We start from the raw sequence: 18,391 nt of genomic DNA on the forward strand, positions 1-18,391 counted from the left end.
TCAGGATCTTTACAGCACAAGGAAAATATGCTGAAATTGAGTTGAAGTTAATGTGTTTCAGACCTTCTCTGCTCATCTTAGAGCCAACTTCACTTCTTTCTCTTTAGTCTCATCTGCCAGACACACACACACACACACACTGGGGATATGGAAAGTGTCTGCGTTGTGTAATTCAGCGAGCGTCTAGTAACCCTCATAACGTGTCAAACATTCACGGTGTAGCTTTCACAATCTGCTTTATGTGGAAATAATCTCACCGTGAGTGTTTTTCATATAACGTGTCATATATGACACTCACAAGTGTTTGTCGTTGAGCTCGCGGCAGTAAAAATACCCCGTCCCCCCCGTTAGACTCTGAACTAATGGATTTATCTGCCGAAAATTGGTTGAACAAATTTGAGGTGTGTGGCAGAAAGACACAATGAGCTGCTTGTTTGTCTGAACGGAGGAGGAGGAGGGAGAGATACGACACACACACACACACACACACACACACACACACACACACACACACACACACACACACACACACACACACACACACACACACACACACACACACACACTCTCAGCAGATGTTGAAGCCACAGAGAGAGTGTGTCTGGTTATTTTATGGCTGTTCAAGAGGAATTACACTGAGGTAATAAACAGGAAGTAGAATTGAGACTGACATTCCTCATGCAAACACACATTTGTTGCTTGTTTTTTTCAAACTGAGGGACAAACATAAAGAAAAAATTTTAATGCAAAAAAAAAAAAAAAAAGTTTTTACCTTCCTCTCGACTTCCTTGTTTTGCGTCGGATGCTGTATTCACACGTCTATGTTTCCAGAGGATCTGCTCCGGCACGTCCCGCGTCTTATCTCTCGCTCTCTCAACACCTTCCACTCATTCCTCCTTCACTTCACAAAAGCACAGCCTTCCCATCATGCCTCTGTGTGTCGCTCAACACAACCATTTAATGCCTTGATTTTTTTGAAAGGTGTTTGTTTTGACCGTGGGCTTTTCTTAAATGAGAACGAAGAAGATTAGAGGTTCAGATTTCTGCCTTGAGCTGAAGATGAGATATATGTTTCTAATACTCAGCTCAAGGCAGATATATATGTGTGTGTGTGTGTGTGTGTGTGTGTGTGTGTGTGTGTGTGTGTGTGTGTGTGTGCGACTAACTGAGAAAGTCAGTGAAAAACAGCGACCAGTGGGAAGAATGAGTCTAGAGCTCTGCACACTCATATGCCGTGTCGTCATTTTTGTCCACATTTACGACGTCAGTCCTGTGTTAATGTTGATTTACGCTCAATTTCAGCTGTATAAACTCCAGTCGAGTGTGTGTGTGACTCTGAAGGTGTAGACCTGTGATTCCAGGGAATGTTTTCAGCGCGTCTGACACACAAAGGCGGCTCTGTGCCCTCCGTGTTTCTAACACAAGCAGCTCCTGGACTGCAATTTGGGAGGCGTGCAGCTCGGTAAATTGCTGGGTTCGACAGCGGTGCTTTCACTGAGGGAATGGGCTTCATCATCCGCGTAATTGTCAGGGGTATTTTTTGTTTAATTAGCTTGTTAGTAATTACCTTATAAACCAAATAACACCCTTCTGAACCCAAGGGCTGTTCTGATCTGTTGAATGAGGCGTGCAGCGACGCTCTTCACCGGTGCGCAGGTATCTGCTCTCTGAACGCCTCTTCTTGTGTTTTCAGAGCAAACAACAGGATCTCCAGGATCTCGTCAGAGCGGCTCAGTTCGCTGCTCGCACTGGAGACGCTGGACCTTAGCAACAACAATATTATGGAGGTTCACGCCGGGGCTTTTCCTCCTCTTCCTCTGAAAAACCTGTGAGTCCTTCTTCTGTTCTCAACTGACCTGCTTTCCAGAAACCGTCAGGAGTCTCACAGCAGTGCTCACTGAGCTTTCACACTAGTTTAAGCTCTTTCAGATTAGTTTTTGCTCCGTTAGACTAGTTTAAGCTCTTTCAGACTAGTTTAAGCTCTTTCAGACTAGTTTATGCTCCATTAGTCTAGTTAAAGCTCTTTCAGATGAGTTTAAGCTCTTTTAGACTATTTTATGATCTTTCAGACTAGTTTATGCTCCATTAGTCTAGTTTAAGCTCTTTCAGACTAGTTTATGCTCCATTAGTCTAGTTTAAGCTCTTTCAGACTCATTTATGCTCCATTTGTTTAGTTTAAGCTCTTTTAGACTATTTTAAGATCTTTCAGACTAGTTTATGCTCCATTAGTCTAGTTTAAGCTCTTTCAGACTCATTTATGCTCCATTTGTTTAGTTTAAGATCTTTTAGACTATTTTAAGATCTTTCAGACTAGTCTATGCTCCATTAGTCTAGTTTAAGCTCTTTCAGTCTAGTTTAAGCTTTCAGACTAGTTTAAGCTTATTTTAAGCAAGGTGTATATTAGGTTAAGCTGTTTTTGACGAGTTTGTTTTAAATTAGTTTATTAAACTTTTTTTAATTTAAGCTCTATTGAACTAGTTTAAGAATTAAAAAAAATGGGTACACTTTTTTTGAGTAGTTTAAGCTTCACTTTTAGATTAAACTTATTTTAAAGATTAGTTTCTGCTTCTTTAGACTAATTTAAGTTAATTTTAGTTTTTTAATCTTTAAGTTGAATTTGAGGCCTTTTGGACTAGTTTAAGCAAATTTTAAACTAGTTTGGATTTTTTACACTAATTATTTTTTTTGAGCCAAGCTTAATCTGTTGTGTGACTCAGCAGAAGTAGTTTCTTGTCTGTTGATTATAGGTTTATTGTTTATTAGCAGATCTGTGAGTGTCTAGCAGATGTTTCAGCTTGTCATGCCTCTGTGTTTCTGCAGGTTGATGAATAATAACCGTATTTCCACGCTGGAGCACGGCTGCTTCAGTAACCTCTCCAACTCTCTGCTGGTCTTAAAACTCAACAAAAACCGTCTGAGCTCTATCCCGCCCAAGATCTTCTCGCTGCCGCACCTGCAGCACCTGTACGTGATCTTTCATCACATCTTGTTTTCAAAACCTATTTTGATCGCTACTGTAGACATCAATGTTAATATTTGAACTATAAACTTTCATCCCAGTATTTCTGTGACCCTGCAGCACAAAAACAGTCATAAGTAGCACATTTATATTTGGAGCAATAGACAACAATGCATTGAATCGGTCCAAATAAATGTTTCTTTTTTGCCCAAAATCATTATCAAAACAGCTCTAAGGCATATTTATTATTAATTGTCTGTTGTGTTATGTGTGACAGAGAGCTGAGCAGGAACCGTGTGCGGCGCATCGAGGGTCTGACGTTCCACGGTCTCCACAGCCTGCTCTCGCTGAAGATCCAGAGGAACAGCATCACGCGGCTCATGGACGGCGCTTTCTGGGGTCTGAACAACATGGAAGTCCTGTGAGTCCACGGGGAACGTTTGCCTATGCGAAATAGAAATGCAGGGATTTGGCCTAGAGTGGGAACCCTGAACTATGGAACCAGTTTTCGATACATAACCCTAGTGTGATGTGTGTGTGTGTGTGTGTGTGTGTGTGTGTGAGCAGGCAGCTGGAGCACAATAACCTGACGGAGGTGAGCAAAGGCTGGCTCTACGGCCTCCTGACGCTGCAGCAGCTGCTTCTGTCACACAACGCCATCAGCCGAATCAAACCAGACGCTTGGGAGTTCTGCCAGAAACTCTCCGAGCTGTGAGTCTACTTCCCTCTCACAGATACTCTCTTCCTAACCTCTCTGTCCCATCATGCATTAGTGCAGGGCGGGACAACCTGTTGTGTTCTCCTGTCTAAATGGCTCTAAACACTGTAGCTAATCGTTTCTTGATAGGAAGAACATCACCGATGTGTTTCTGGGAGTTAAAGTGGTTTTTAAGATTTAGAGTAGTAAAAAAGAATGTTTCTAAATCTTGAATGAAGCAAAGATTATTGCAGTGCTTTTTACAAGAACACTGCACAAAATGTAACATTTGCATCTTGTTACTTTACAACCATCGAAACATTCTAAAATTGTTGGCAAGTAAAAAATTTTTTGAAATATTGCTTAAAACACGATGAAATGTCTGCTACGGGGACAAGAAAACGAATGGTTTTCTCTTTAAATAAAGATTATTTTTCACACCCCATTGACAGATATTTGTTCTTGTTTTTAGCAAAAGCCAACACGATTTTAATCATATTTTTTGAAAACAAGACTTAGTAAGTAAATGTATATTATAGTAAGAAAATATCCATGAAATCACTATTTCAATTTATTCGTGAAATCCACCAGCAATTTCTAAATTAAAATTGTTTTAAAAAATCCTAAAACATTTTTTCCAGTGGTTTAACCTCTTTTAAACTAGTTTAAGCGTTTATGTAATTATTTAATATCTTAAAATATCAGTTTTTTCAAAATCATGATCAATAATACTGTAGATTCCGCCAGTTCAGGATTGATACAATGGATAAATAATGGCATGAAAATGATTATATTTATTCTGATATATGGTATATTTATTCATTTAGCAAACATTTGCAAGTAAATTATTCAGAAGTGAAGAACTGCGATCATTTCTTCACGCCCGGTGATGTTCAAAGCTTATATGACTGCTGTTTTATCGACTGCTTCTCTCGATGTTGTCGTTGTCTGTCAGCGATCTGAGCTGGAACCAGTTGAGCCGTTTGGAGGAAGGCAGTTTCGTGGGACTCGGTGTCCTCGAGCAGCTCCACATCGGGAACAACCGCATCAGTTTCATCGCTGACGGAGCGTTTCGAGGCCTGGCAAACCTGCAGACGCTGTGAGTCGAGCTTCTGCATTGCTTCAATCTACATGACATGAACGAGGCGTTTCATGATGATGCTTGTAATAGAAATCAATGAGATCTTGATTTCAGTACAGTACATTCTTTCATAAAATGATCTAAATATGTGTCCCTGTGTCAAAAAAGCATAAGTAACACAGATATATTTGTAGCAATAGTATTGTATGGGTCAAAACGATAAATGTTTCTTTTATGCCAAATAAAACAATAGTGTAAATATAACAAAACTTAATTTTTCCTCTGATTTCTCTCCTTCTCCAGAGATCTGAAGTATAATGAGATCTCGTGGACCATCGAGGACATGAACGGCCCGTTCTCTGCTCTCGATCATCTGAGGAAACTGTGAGTGATCTTACGTGCTTTACAATATTATCTTATTTTCCTTCAGTGCTTTTCTATAGTATTGAGCCTCAAATGTCAACTATGCATCGGATTGGTTTCTTCAAATTATATAAAAATATGAATGGTATTAGAATGTTTTACTAAAACAATAGAACCCTTAAGATAACATGTAGAAAGTAAAATACATATCTTAAGCGTTGCAGAATAACTTATGTGTACGATTATGTAATTGTGGCATCCATAATTGTAATCGTGATTAGAAATTTGATTAATTGTGCGTCACTTATTTGACGAACAGAATCTGCGGGTTTGAACGAATCAAGTGAGTCAATGATGCAGTGAATCATTCATTCATTTGAGCGAATCGATTCAATAAATGATTCGATGACTCGCTCACTTGTTTCATTCCTGAATTAATTAGCCATTTTAATTAATTGAATGATTCAATGACTTCACCTTCTTGCACTTTTAGTTTCACACTGAGAGAATCATTCAAAAAAAGTGATAATAATAATAATAATATATAAAATTTGTTGCTAAATCAAAATATTTCTTTCTAAAGCTACTATTTTTTTTAATGCTGATCGATGCTTTTCTTATCTAACACAATAATGAATCTTTTGGGTAACTGATATTCAATTAATTTGGGATTAATAAGTGCTGGGAAATGATTAAATGCATGCAAAATAATTTATTGTTTATATTATATATGTGTGTGTACTGTGTATATTCACAGTATAAAGGCACACATACACTATATGAATTTAAATATTTATATTCATATAATTTATACTATATAAAAATATATATTTAATGCATAAACAATATTTCTCTTAAATGTATGCATGCATGTGTGTGTATTTAAACACTTTCCTGAAAACAGTTGTTTTTCTGTTCCTCCAGGTTCCTCCAAAGCAATCGGATCCGCTCGGTCACCAGGAAGTCGTTCACAGGCCTGGACACGCTGGAGCAGCTGTGAGTCTCTCTCTTTCTCTCTCTCAGATCTGAAGCGTTTGGTGATGAGGATGATGATGATGTGTGTTTATCAGCTTCCTAAACGTCTGTTCTCTCCTCACATCCCAGGGACTTGAGCAACAACGCCATCATGTCGCTTCAAGCCAACGCTTTCTCTCAGATGAAGAAGCTCACAGAGCTGTACGTATGAAGGCAGTTTCACACCGAGGCTGAAGCTGTGGTGATTATTCACGTGTCTCTCTCTCTCTCTCTCTCTCCGTCAGGCACCTGAACACCTCCAGTCTGCTGTGTGACTGCCAGCTCAAGTGGTTTTCTCCGTGGGTGGCCGAGCACGCTTTCCTTCCTCTGGTGAACGCCAGCTGCGCCCATCCACATCTGCTCAAGGGCAGAAGCGTCTTCGCCGTGGCCCAGGAGGAGTTTGTGTGCGGTGAGTCCACTTCTTTAAACATCTTACTCACGATTCTGTTTTACTGGAAGCGCAGAGAAGAAACGAATATCAAGCGTGAGAGTAGTGTCACAAAAGATTTCTATTTCAAATAAAAACTGTTCTTTCTATTCATCCTGAAAAATTAAGGTTCCAAAAAATAAAATAAATGTTTTCAACATTGATAATAATCAGAAATGTTTCTTGAGCAGTAAATCATCATATTATTCTGATTTCTGAAGATCATGTGACACTGAAGACTGGAGGAATGATGCTAAAAATACAGTGGAGCATCACAGAAATAAATTATAGTTTAACACCGATTCACACAGAAAACATATGTTTTAGAAGTGAATAATATTTCACAATTTTATTGTATTATTTTTTTTTTTCTTAATTAGAATACATTAAATATGACTTGTGTAATGTTTGCTGAAAATTCAGCATTGCATCACAGGAATAAATTGGATTTTACAATATATTCACTTAGACAACAGTTTATGTGAAGGTTAATAATATTTCAATTTTTAATGCATTTTTGGTGACTAAAAATTATTATAATTCTATTATAATAAATTAAAATATTTAGAATAAATTAAAATAAAACTGGTGTAGTGGGTGCTAAAAAAAATTCAGCTTTGCATCAAAGGAATAAATTAAATTTTACAATATATTCACATAGTGAACACTTATTTTAAATTGTAATACATTTTCACAATATTACTGTTTTTATTATATTTTTAATTTAAAAAATGCAGCCTTGGTGAGTAAAAGAGTCTTCTTTCAGAAACATATTAAATGGAAGTATATGTAAAAAAAAAATGCCATTTAAAAACTGAACCTAAACTGAAATTGAATTGAGAAACAAAACATAATAAGATGATTAATATTTGATGTTTCTGTGCTTCACAGATGATTTCCCCAAACCCCAGATCACGGTTCAGCCCGAGACACAATCAGCCATCAAAGACAGCAACGTGACGTTCGTCTGCTCTGCGGCCAGCTCCAGCGACTCCCCGATGACCTTCGCCTGGAAGAAAGACAACGAGATCCTGAACGACGCTGAGATCCACAACCAGGCTCACCTGCGCTCTCAGGCCGGAGAGGTCAGCGAGGTCACCGAGTACACCACCACACTGCAGCTGCGCCACGTGGAGTTCACTAGTGAGGGCAGATACCAGTGCGTCATCTCCAACCACTTCGGCTCCTCGTACTCCACCAAAGCCAAGCTCACCGTCCACAGTAAGAGATCGGATCGACTCTTTCACACAATCACACTGCAGAAAAATGATTTTTAATGTATCTAAACATTCCTGAATCATGATGCATAAAACTGTCCCAAAAGGATTATGGGGGTTAGTTGCAAAGTTGTATTTCCTTTAGTTTGTGAAAGCGATTTCTAATCTATTTTTCCCTCGCAGTGCTGCCGTTCTTCACCAAGAAGCCGATGGACCTGACGATCCGCGCCGGAGCCACCGCGCGTCTGGAGTGTGCTGCTAGCGGACACCCGTCTCCTCAGATCGCGTGGCAGAAGGACGGAGGCACGGACTTCCCTGCGGCCCGCGAGCGACGGATGCACGTCATGCCCAGAGACGACGTGTTCTTCATCGTGGACGTGAAGACGGAGGACATCGGCGTCTACAGCTGCACTGCACAGAACACCGCCGGTTCCGTCTCTGCTAACGCTACGCTAACGGTGCTGGGTAAGAGTTAGCATGTGCTCGGCAGAAATTATCATTCTGAAAGAGTGACACTAAACCAAACCGAATTTAGCTAACAACTGAAGTATATATTTAAGCAGAAAAAAAGAATATATTATAAATATAAAAATTATATTCACATTTATTTAAACAACATTCTTAATAATAATTTATTAAATAATCAACTCTTACCTATAAAATATTTAAATAGCACAAAGCAGATTTTCTGTCAACTTTTTCATTTTTGAAATGTAATATATATATATATATATATATATATATATATATATATATATATATACATACACGTATTAATTACTTAATTTTAGAATTTTAATTTATATATATATATATATATATATATATATATATATATATATATATATTATTGAAATATATTTAAATATACACAATTAAATCATTAGAAATTAAATGTATATATTTAAATAATTTGAAAAATGTTAAGCCAGTTTTTCTATTAACTTTTTAATTACCTAATCTTAGAATTTTAATATATATATTTAAAACATTTTTCTTTTTTTGTATTTCCCTCCTATATGTCTGTGGTGTCTTCAAATGCATGCATAAAATATTTTGGTCTTTTTTGTGTATTGTATTATTATTGTTATTATTATTATATAGTGATATGTCACACTCGATTAAAAACCACATTTATCGTCTGAATTTTATGAAAAAAAATCTATTTTACCTAATAAAAGTGAGAAAGCTTATTATTAGATGAGAGGAGCTACAAATCATGTGTAGTGCAGCTTTATTCACGCATCAGCATCATCGAAATTGTGGGAATTTCAGTTCTAGATGAAATCGTTGCTTGTGTACTTTGACTGCTTCAGTGTGCATGGTTTTTCTGAAACGTCCCGTTCTTCCGCAGAGACGCCGTCGTTCCTGCGTCCGCTGCTGGACCGTGTGGTGGTGAAGGGCGAGACCGCGGTGCTGCAGTGCATCGCTGGAGGAAGTCCTCCGCCTCGACTCAACTGGACCAAAGACCACAGTCCGCTGCAGACGACCGAGAGACACTTCTTCGCCGCCGCGAACCAGCTGCTGATCATCGTGGACGCCGCGGACGGAGACGCAGGGACCTACACCTGCGAGATGTCCAACCCGCTGGGCACGGAGCGAGGGAACCTGCGTCTGGCCGTCCTGCCCAACCCAAACTGTGAGTCTGGGCCGGCGTCCGGCGGGGCTCTGGGGCCGGAGGAGGACGGCTGGACCACGGTGGGCATCGTGATCATCGCTGTGGTGTGCTGCGTGGTGGGAACCTCTCTGGTGTGGGTCGTGATCATCTATCACACGCGCCGACGCAACGAGGACTGCAGCGTCACCAACACAGGTGAACAACTACACCATCATCCTGCTTTTACTGAAGCTAAAGTGACCTGATGCCACTTACCCTTCTGTCTCTCTGGTGTTTAGATGAGACGAATCTCCCGGCGGACATCCCGAGCTACCTGTCGTCTCAGGGAACGCTAGCGGAGCGTCAGGACGGATACATGACGTCTGAGAGCGGCGGCAGCCATCCGTACATCAGCTCCTCCATCGGGGGACTTTACATGCCGCCCAAAGACATTAACGGTAAGACGTCTTTAAATGCACTGTAAAAAATACACACAGGGCTCCAGACTGCGACCAAATGGTCGCATTTTGCGACCAAATTTTGAGAGTGTGCGACTGAATTTTACATCCAGTCGCACATGTGCGACCAGTAGATTTGCACACGCACGCACGCACACACACAAACACACACACTTGCACACATACTAATGAGACGCGAGCACACACTCGCGTCTCATTGAGTGATGCCTGTCTGTGAGGCGGCAAATGCGTGTGAGAAGAATAGGGAATGGCCACTGTAAGTGGCTAAAATCTGTGGAGGGGGAGGGGCCTAGAGATAATTGAGCGGGCGTAAACATCTGTGGGAAGGAAACAGAGACAAATCTCATCACAACCTGATATGTGCGTGCGTCTGAGCTATGAGCAAGCGAACTATTGATTCGTTCTTCCGACCTGCGGCTAGTGTACCAGTGCCAGAGTCTACAGTGTCACCGTCAGATGATGATTCAGAGTCAGAGGTTGGTGTGGCGAAAAAAAGTCTGCATCAGGGCCGGCCCGTGGTATAGGCAAATGCTAAGGGCGCCACTCATCCATAGGGGCGCCAGAATGAGTGAACTTTTTTTTTTTTTTTTTTTACCTATATTTTTTATAATAGGATACTATTTAAAAACCAATAATTCGAAACACTTCCAAATAAAGCAAAAAAAAAAAAAGTCTGGCTCTTCAATCTTCCCCCACCCATCGAGTGCTTGAAGTGCATCAGAAACAGAGCGCGCGCACGATTAGTTGTTGGTAATTTGTTGTGTAGCGTGCCCGACGCCGCATCCAATGTATACAGCACTGCTTTTGTTAACACACAGCTCGTAGAAACGCGCCTGGCAGCTCGCGCCAGTTCTAGACACGGTGAAAGTTTCCTGATTGTGACGCAAGGCCGAATTTACATGACACATTATAAATGATCATAGTCTGCGATAGATACACTGCCAAAAAGAAGAGAAGAGGATAAAGACAGAGGTAAAGAGATGTAGTGAAATAGCAATTTATTGAATAGGAGTAAGATACTATAATTTCATGGCAGTTATTTTTACCTTAAACTTAATGTTAGCAGTTGTTCTGAGTTCTGAGTCCCCAGACTGTGATTTTGTACAATCTTGTCAGTTTTAAGACGCATTTTTTATAATCACTTTTTTTAAAATAATGTTTTACTCTACAGTTGTGCAGTTTTGGGGGGATACAGTACAGGCCAAAAGTTTTGAAACATTACTATTTTTTTAAGTTTTTGAAAGAAGTTTCTTCTGCTCATCAAGCCTGCATTTATTTGATCAAAAATACAGAAAAAAATATAATATTGTGATATATTATTACAATTTAAAATAATTTGTTTTCAATTTATTATACTTTAAATTATCATTTATTTCTGTGATGCAAAGCTGAATTTTCAGCATCATTACTCCATTCTTCAGTGTCACATGTGACATCCAGTCTATCACATGATCCTTTAGAAATCATTCTAATATGATGATTTATTATGAGTGTTGGAAACAGTTCTGCTGTAGTGTGTGTATGTGTGTGTGTATATATATATATATATATACATGTACATACATACATACACATGGGGCGCCAGGTAAAATCATGCCTAGGGCAGCAAATTGGTCAGGGCCGGCCCTGGTCCACACTCACCATTTTCGAGAAGACTGGCTGTAAGAATTCAGATGTCTGAGGTACTATAAGTATAAGAACTACCTTTCACCAAATACAAAAGCCAGCTCAACCTTCAAAGGAAGAATGGCTTAAAACTTAACGAAACATACAACAACGATACAGCATGCACACAAACTTTTTTACTATGCACATTTTTTATTCTGAGTGTATGGAATTTTGTTTACTATCTGTACTCTCATGACAGCGATGGTGCTGTCAGTTTACCTTGTTGTTGCATTTTCAAAAGTGCAGAATAAAATGTGACACTAAATTTGAAACAGCACATTGTAATTTCTGCATCTATTATTAAAGTATTTATTAGTAATACAGTGGAAATTAGTAGATTTGGTTAGCATGTTGATTTACGGTGTGCGCCCCTAAATTTTCTGGTTGTGCCCCTAAAATTTTCAGTTGGGGGCCACTGTGCTCCTAGTGAAAAAAGTTAGTCTGGAGCCCTGACACGTATGGAAAATTTACAGTAAAAAAAAAGTTATTTACTGCAAGACAATACAGTGTAGATGAACTCTTATAGTGTTATAGCAAATTACTAAATTACAGGATTTTACTTTAATAATATACTGAGTAGCCTTATTATAGTCAACCAAAACAAAAAGATTACTTGCTTCAAATTTCATTATTTAACTATTTTATTTCATGTAGTTGCTAAAGCAACATTTCAGATTTTTTTATTGTTGTAACTAAACTAAAATAACTATAACTAATCACTAAAGCTAAATAAAAAGAGACATGTATATATTTTATTTATTTTTATTAAATTTGTTTTACTTAAAATAACAAAAAAAAAAACAAAAACAGGTAACAAAGTTTCTATAAACCATATTTAAAAAAATAATAATAATATGGCTAAAACCAAACAAGATTTCTCAAATGAACTAAAATGAAAATATAACAACTATTAATACTGAAAATATTAATAAATCTATTATGGTATCTCAGTTCCTGATACATAAAACTATATACATAACTAACGAGAAAAAACGTGATGAAAAATCATTAAATGTAACTTCCACTTTTTACAGTTTTACAGTACATTGATTTACTGTAAAATTTTATGAAATGGCTCATTACAGATTTATTTGTTATCATATATATATTTATATAAAGGGAACAGAAGAGTTACAGTTTTTCGTTGTAAATAACAAGATGATTTTGCCGTTAGAAAACATTTCCTGCTGGATTAATTGCAGTTTTTCACTGTATATGACATGGGAGATTTGTTACTGTAGTATTTATTAAACCATTTCTGGTCTCGTAGGCCTCTGCCAGCTGGACACAGGAAGTGAGGTGGACATGGAGGCGGCGATCGACCCGCTGCTGTGCCATTATCACGGACCGATGAGACGGAGCAAGCGCTACAGCCCTGATCTGACCGACTCCTTCAGCGGTGAGAAACACAGACACACACTGGACACTCGTCTGTGTCTGCGTGGGTTAATCCTGACCTCATCTTCTCTCGTGCAGCGTCAGAGCAGCGGACCTTCGGAGCCACTTCCTCCTGTGGCAGGAAGTGTGAGTTCTACACCTGCGGCTCCGCCCCCGAGTCCTTCGATCACATGATGATGCAGCTGGGAGACACTTCCTGTGCGGAGGACTGTGAGAGAGGAGAGAGTGTCCTGGGCTCCTCGGGGTCATATATGGGTGAGTCTGAGATCTGTATCATGCTCACTTCACATTTATCAACAGGAAACACGAGCAGTAATCATGAGAATGCTTTAAAATAACACACATGTGCTTTACATTCACGTGACCGTACAGTCACAAACAAACATAGAAAAAATATATATTTTTTTATTAAACCAATAAACCTTGAATTTTTATTTTGTACAAATTAACAACAATAAGCTATAAAGCCATAAAATATTTTTGTAATGAAAAAAAAAAAAAATATTTTTTACAATATTTATTTATAAATTAAATTTTATATATATATATATATATATATATATATATAAATAAAAACTTTTTCATCTAGTTGCTATGTAAATATTGTGATTAGTTGTGAGTTGTTTTACTAATAATTAAAAACTGAATAGAAAAAAATGACAAAAACAAACAACTGACTCATTAAAATTTAAAATGAAAATAATTGAAGATATTAATGCAATGTTATAGTAACATATTTTTTCATCTAGTTGCCTTTTTTGTAACTTGTTTTACTAAAATAAAAATATTTATTTTTATTAAACCAATAAACCTTTAATTTTTATTTTTTATAAATTAACAGCAATAAGCTACAAAACCATAAAATATTTTTATAATGAAAAATAATATTTTAAATAATATATTTATAATTTTGTACAATATTTATTTATAAATGAAATATAAAATTACTTTTTTCATCTAGTTGCCATGTAAATATTTTTAGTTGTGAGTTTTTACTAAAATAAAAACTGAATAGAAAAAAATTAAAATGACAAACAACTGAGTCATTAAAATTAAAATAGAAACAAATTTAAAATAATAAAGCAATGTTATTGTAACAGATTTTTTCATCTAGTTGCCTTTTTGTAACTTGTTTTGCTAAAAAAAAACTAAAGCTAAATAAAAAAAAACTATATAGCAAAAGGAATTAAAAAAATAATGCAACTTCTAATGTATTTATTAATCTTAGTGTTCATTTCAGCATTCACTAATACAATAATGAATCAATCCCTGCTGAACACATACGTTTCAGTGTTTTCACTGTTATACACTAGGGGGCGCTATTACACATCTCCTGAACGAGTCTAGAATCACTCGATCAAAAACACAGACGAGGAAGACACAGAAACTCATATGTAAGCGTAAGCATATGAAAAATAATGCGATCGTCAACACTAACCGCGTATAAATGAAAACTGAAGTTAACGAGTGAAATGTGGCTCTAGAAAGTGTGCAAGCTTTGAAAGAACTGATGGAAGCCATCTACTGCAGCTTTGATAATATTGTTTATTATGATGTGCTTGTGATCTCAGGGACGTTTGGGAAAGCGGCGTGGCGTCCGCCGCAGGAGCTCTGCGCTCATAACGCCGTCATTCTTCACGAGAATCCGTACGCAGCGCTTCACGCCGACTCGGACCTGGACTCGGAGCAGGCGAGCGTTTACGAGCAGCCGTTCCATCACGGGACGATAGAGAGCTTTCCCACGTCACCGCTGGGCTCCTAGCGCTTCCACACGAGGACCACCAAAACCCAGAACCCCTCTACCTCAAGAAAGGAGCTGCGACTGAATGTAAATGACATGATTGTACAGAAAAACAGAGTATATGCATTTTATACCAAATTATATTTTGTAAATTAATAGTGTAAATATTTTTCCTACTCTTTTCCTGTAAATGTACGCCTGAGTCAGATATATGCAACGCATCGAGGGCTAGTTAATGATGTTTATGATGTTTATTCCGCTTTGGCTTTTGCTTTGAATAAAGCACCATTTGCACAAACTAGTACACAATAAACATTCCCGTGAGCTGCTACATGTGAACGCTTGCGTCATGTTTATACGCTTCAGTTTTGATGGTTCTTCATTGGAGCAGGTTTGGAGAAATATAGCACAGCATCAGTGTGTCATCAATGGATGCTCTGCAGTGAATGGGTGCCGTCGGCTGATAAAAACATCACAATAATCCAAAGCACTCCAGTCCATCAGGGAACATCTGGAGAAGACAAAACCTGAAACTGTTTTTAATCAGTTGAGGCGTCTCATCACAATCTTCTTTAGAAACTGACAATTCAAGTTTTAAAGTCAACATGAAACCGCTTTTGCATCTTGTAAATGTATTTCTGAGTGAAACCAGTGTTTGGCAATGTTCGCTCTAGTTTAAACGAGGTCATGGGTTCGATTCCCAGGAAATACTCTCGATTAGATTTATTATACCTTGACTTCATGACATCGTGGTTTTGTGTTTGTTTGTTTTTTAGTATTAATGAAATACTAATACTTAAATTTTAGAATCTGTTTTTATATTTGAATTTTAATCGACAGTTTTTGTAAAAAATCTATAAAATTTTAATTTAAAAAAAATTGCGTGTTCATTTTTTTTTTTTTTTTTTGCATTTAATTTTTATTTAATTTTATTTTTACTTTTATTTTATTATTATAATTAATTAAATTTTATTTATTTTAAGTATTCATTTAAGTTAAATAAAAAAAATTAAAATGTTGCCTTGGGAGCTAGTAGAAATTATTTTTACATTGAAGTAAAAACGGTTTTATTGTAGTTTTAAAAGCCTCTAAACACGAAAGCAGCGTGTTGATCAAAGCATTTCGGGTCGAGAAGCGTTTCGTTGCAACCGCAGCTTTCTGTCAAAAAAAAACAAAAACCTGAGAATGACTGGAATTCTTTGATTTTGGCTCCAGTGAAAGCAGACAGGAAATCAACTATTTCTCAGACCACCGGCGGATTCTCCCTGATCCTGCGCCGGCCGAGGAGCGTCTGAACGTGACCCCAGCGCTGGATCGGCTGACCTCAGATCTGCTGAAGCACAGAGTTTACCTCCCACTCCGTGACTAAAGCACAGCTAATGGATTTCACATGCCTGTCTCTTATCTCCACTTAGAGCCGATTGGTCCTCATTGTTGCCAGATGTTACAGCGGTGACGCAGATGTTGAGATAATCGATGACCGGCCGAGTCATTTAGCTCTCATCTCTGCCGAGAGATCTGATCTGGTTCTGTCAGAGGATGCCTTTCTTATTGCACTGAAAATCTTCATCCATCGATGTAAAACAGATGTTCTTTATGGTAAAGATGTAAACTGGCGGAGCAGGTGGGAATGTGAGAGTTTCTGGGAAGATCTCAATAGATTCCCAGGGCGTTTTTACCCTATATATGTGCTTTAACAGCTTTACATGTAAATGCATGTATGTATTCAGTAAATGAGACCTCTATTATAGGGCTGTTAGCAATCAAATTAAATCAAAAGTGGCAAGTCTTACAGTCTTTATGAATGGCTCATTGAATTGTTGACTAATAAGCAAAAACTTCAATATTGACAATATAGCTTATCTGTAATTAATTATAGACCACTGGATAAAGTATAACTGGTGATTTTCTGAGAAGGACAAACGAGTCTGAACTTGAACACTTTGATCAGATAGTGATAGTTTAACACGACTAATGACGCTGGAGCTGAGGATCCGGTGTTAATGCTTGAATGTGTCTGTGTTTAGACTGTGTTCAGTGAGACGAGAGCGTTTCCACTCCAGGTGCTTTCCACTCCTCCAGCTGAGACGAGTTCTCTTTCTTTCTCTGTATGTGCGGAGAGAAGGAGAGAAGGAGAGAGATGTAGGTTCAGAGTGGTTCTGCTTCACTGGAGGCACCTAACACAACGTTTGTTTTCAAACAGAGTTCATGAACACGCCCTCTGTCTGCCATTGGTCAGACCTCATCATAGCTCCGCCTCCATACTCAAAACCAGCTCAGCTTTAATGTTGGGAGTATTTTAAGATGTAAATCATCCACATGAAAACAGCTGGAATGCAGGATGATGATGTTGACCATAAGTTAGTGGAGATGGAGTTTTATGGCAATAGAAACGGACTTGACTCAGGGAACAAATTTAGGTTATAAAAACGTTGTGGGAACATTGATTTGACGTGTTTCTAAAAACATTACAATGTCCAGTTTTCATATCAGGATTAGAATGTTATTTAAATGTTGCTAAAATCTTTAAATAAATATATATATATATATATATATATATATATATATATATATATGTATATATTTTTTTTTTTTTTTTTTGTTTATGTGAATATTAAAGAAACATTCCATTTCATTATTTTGAAACTATTCAGAGAATGTTACATTTGAATGTTGTCTGAAGATTCTAAAACATGTAGCAACATTTAAAAAACATTCGATGAACGTCTAACTATAACTTTTCAAGAAAGGAAACATTCGATGAACCATATATAAATAATGTTTGTTTGTTTATCTTAACATTATTAAAGGCCAGATAGTTCCCCAGCTAAATGTCTTAACATTTAATTAAAATTATAAAAACATTATTTCCGAATGCTCTCTGTTTTTAAAATGTTAAAGTAGAACACTGGATGTCTAGAGAATGTTGAGCTTATAACGGTTTCTCAATGTTATGAGAACGTATATCAAATATTAATGAGTTTACAAAAATAAGAACGTTATGTCCTAACATTTCTATCAATCTTCTGAAGAGCATCTCTATTAGCTGTAGGTTGTCTGAAATGAAGCCATGCACACTGACATCAGGTGTGGTCGTGTAGATCATGTTTTCATGAACACACAACACTCTCCCGCTGCAGATCGTACGGTGATGTTATCCCCAGATCCACGGCCCACCCAGAAGAGTCGCTCAAGAGGTTTTTATGGGCTCACAGTCGTTCCTCTGTTGGTTTATCGGAGCTCGGCCAACTCACATATACTGTCACACGCAGCAGATTCTCTCCCGCTTCCAAGCCAAATTAGCACCATCCAAGAAGAAATCAGACTCCAGAAATAAAGAGTCAGTATGCAGTTGATTTGAGCTGCCGTCGCACTGGCTCTCAGAACAAAGATCTGCTGATGTTTTCCAGACGCTCTGGAACGAAGCTCCATCATCTCAGATTCAGAAACACACAGACAATCATCAGAGACCTTCAGAAGTGATGCTGATTTCAACTAGAAAAGTCCAAATCCCAAATAAACGTTCTCTGGGAATCTTCCCTCCTCTTGGAATAGGTTTATCGACCGTATAATACCTTCAAGAATTAATGTTTTTTTTTTTTTATGTTCATCTTGATATTTTTTATTTTTAGTATTCAGATTTTTTTCCTATGGTACATTAATGATTTCATCTTACATTTTATATATTTACCGTACTTGTGATATTTTTCTAGAAAAGTATACTTTTTCATCCTATTTCACGATACTTTT

At 37.6% G+C, this 18,391-nt stretch overlaps 1 protein-coding gene across 1 annotated transcript in view; it reads left to right on the plus strand.

Annotated features, from left to right (window-relative positions):
* The window catches only part of LOC113064750 (leucine-rich repeats and immunoglobulin-like domains protein 3), a 21,012-nt gene extending 6,038 nt beyond the window's left edge, over positions 1–14,974 (plus strand). The window contains exons 4-19 of the mRNA XM_026235660.1: positions 1,694–1,828; positions 2,821–2,964; positions 3,237–3,380; positions 3,527–3,670; positions 4,612–4,755; positions 5,041–5,121; positions 6,025–6,096; positions 6,205–6,276; positions 6,360–6,523; positions 7,433–7,762; positions 7,942–8,223; positions 9,113–9,571; positions 9,655–9,813; positions 12,773–12,901; positions 12,979–13,155; positions 14,472–14,974. Coding sequence (XP_026091445.1) covers positions 1,694–1,828; positions 2,821–2,964; positions 3,237–3,380; positions 3,527–3,670; positions 4,612–4,755; positions 5,041–5,121; positions 6,025–6,096; positions 6,205–6,276; positions 6,360–6,523; positions 7,433–7,762; positions 7,942–8,223; positions 9,113–9,571; positions 9,655–9,813; positions 12,773–12,901; positions 12,979–13,155; positions 14,472–14,662 — 2,827 coding nt within the window. The 3' untranslated portion in view covers positions 14,663–14,974. The remainder of the gene's footprint in view (positions 1–1,693; positions 1,829–2,820; positions 2,965–3,236; positions 3,381–3,526; positions 3,671–4,611; positions 4,756–5,040; positions 5,122–6,024; positions 6,097–6,204; positions 6,277–6,359; positions 6,524–7,432; positions 7,763–7,941; positions 8,224–9,112; positions 9,572–9,654; positions 9,814–12,772; positions 12,902–12,978; positions 13,156–14,471) is intronic.
* The last annotated feature ends 3,417 nt before the right edge of the window (positions 14,975–18,391 follow it).

This window comes from Carassius auratus, chromosome 4 (assembly GCF_003368295.1).
Source record: "Carassius auratus strain Wakin chromosome 4, ASM336829v1, whole genome shotgun sequence".
Taxonomy (NCBI): Eukaryota; Metazoa; Chordata; class Actinopteri; order Cypriniformes; family Cyprinidae; genus Carassius; species Carassius auratus.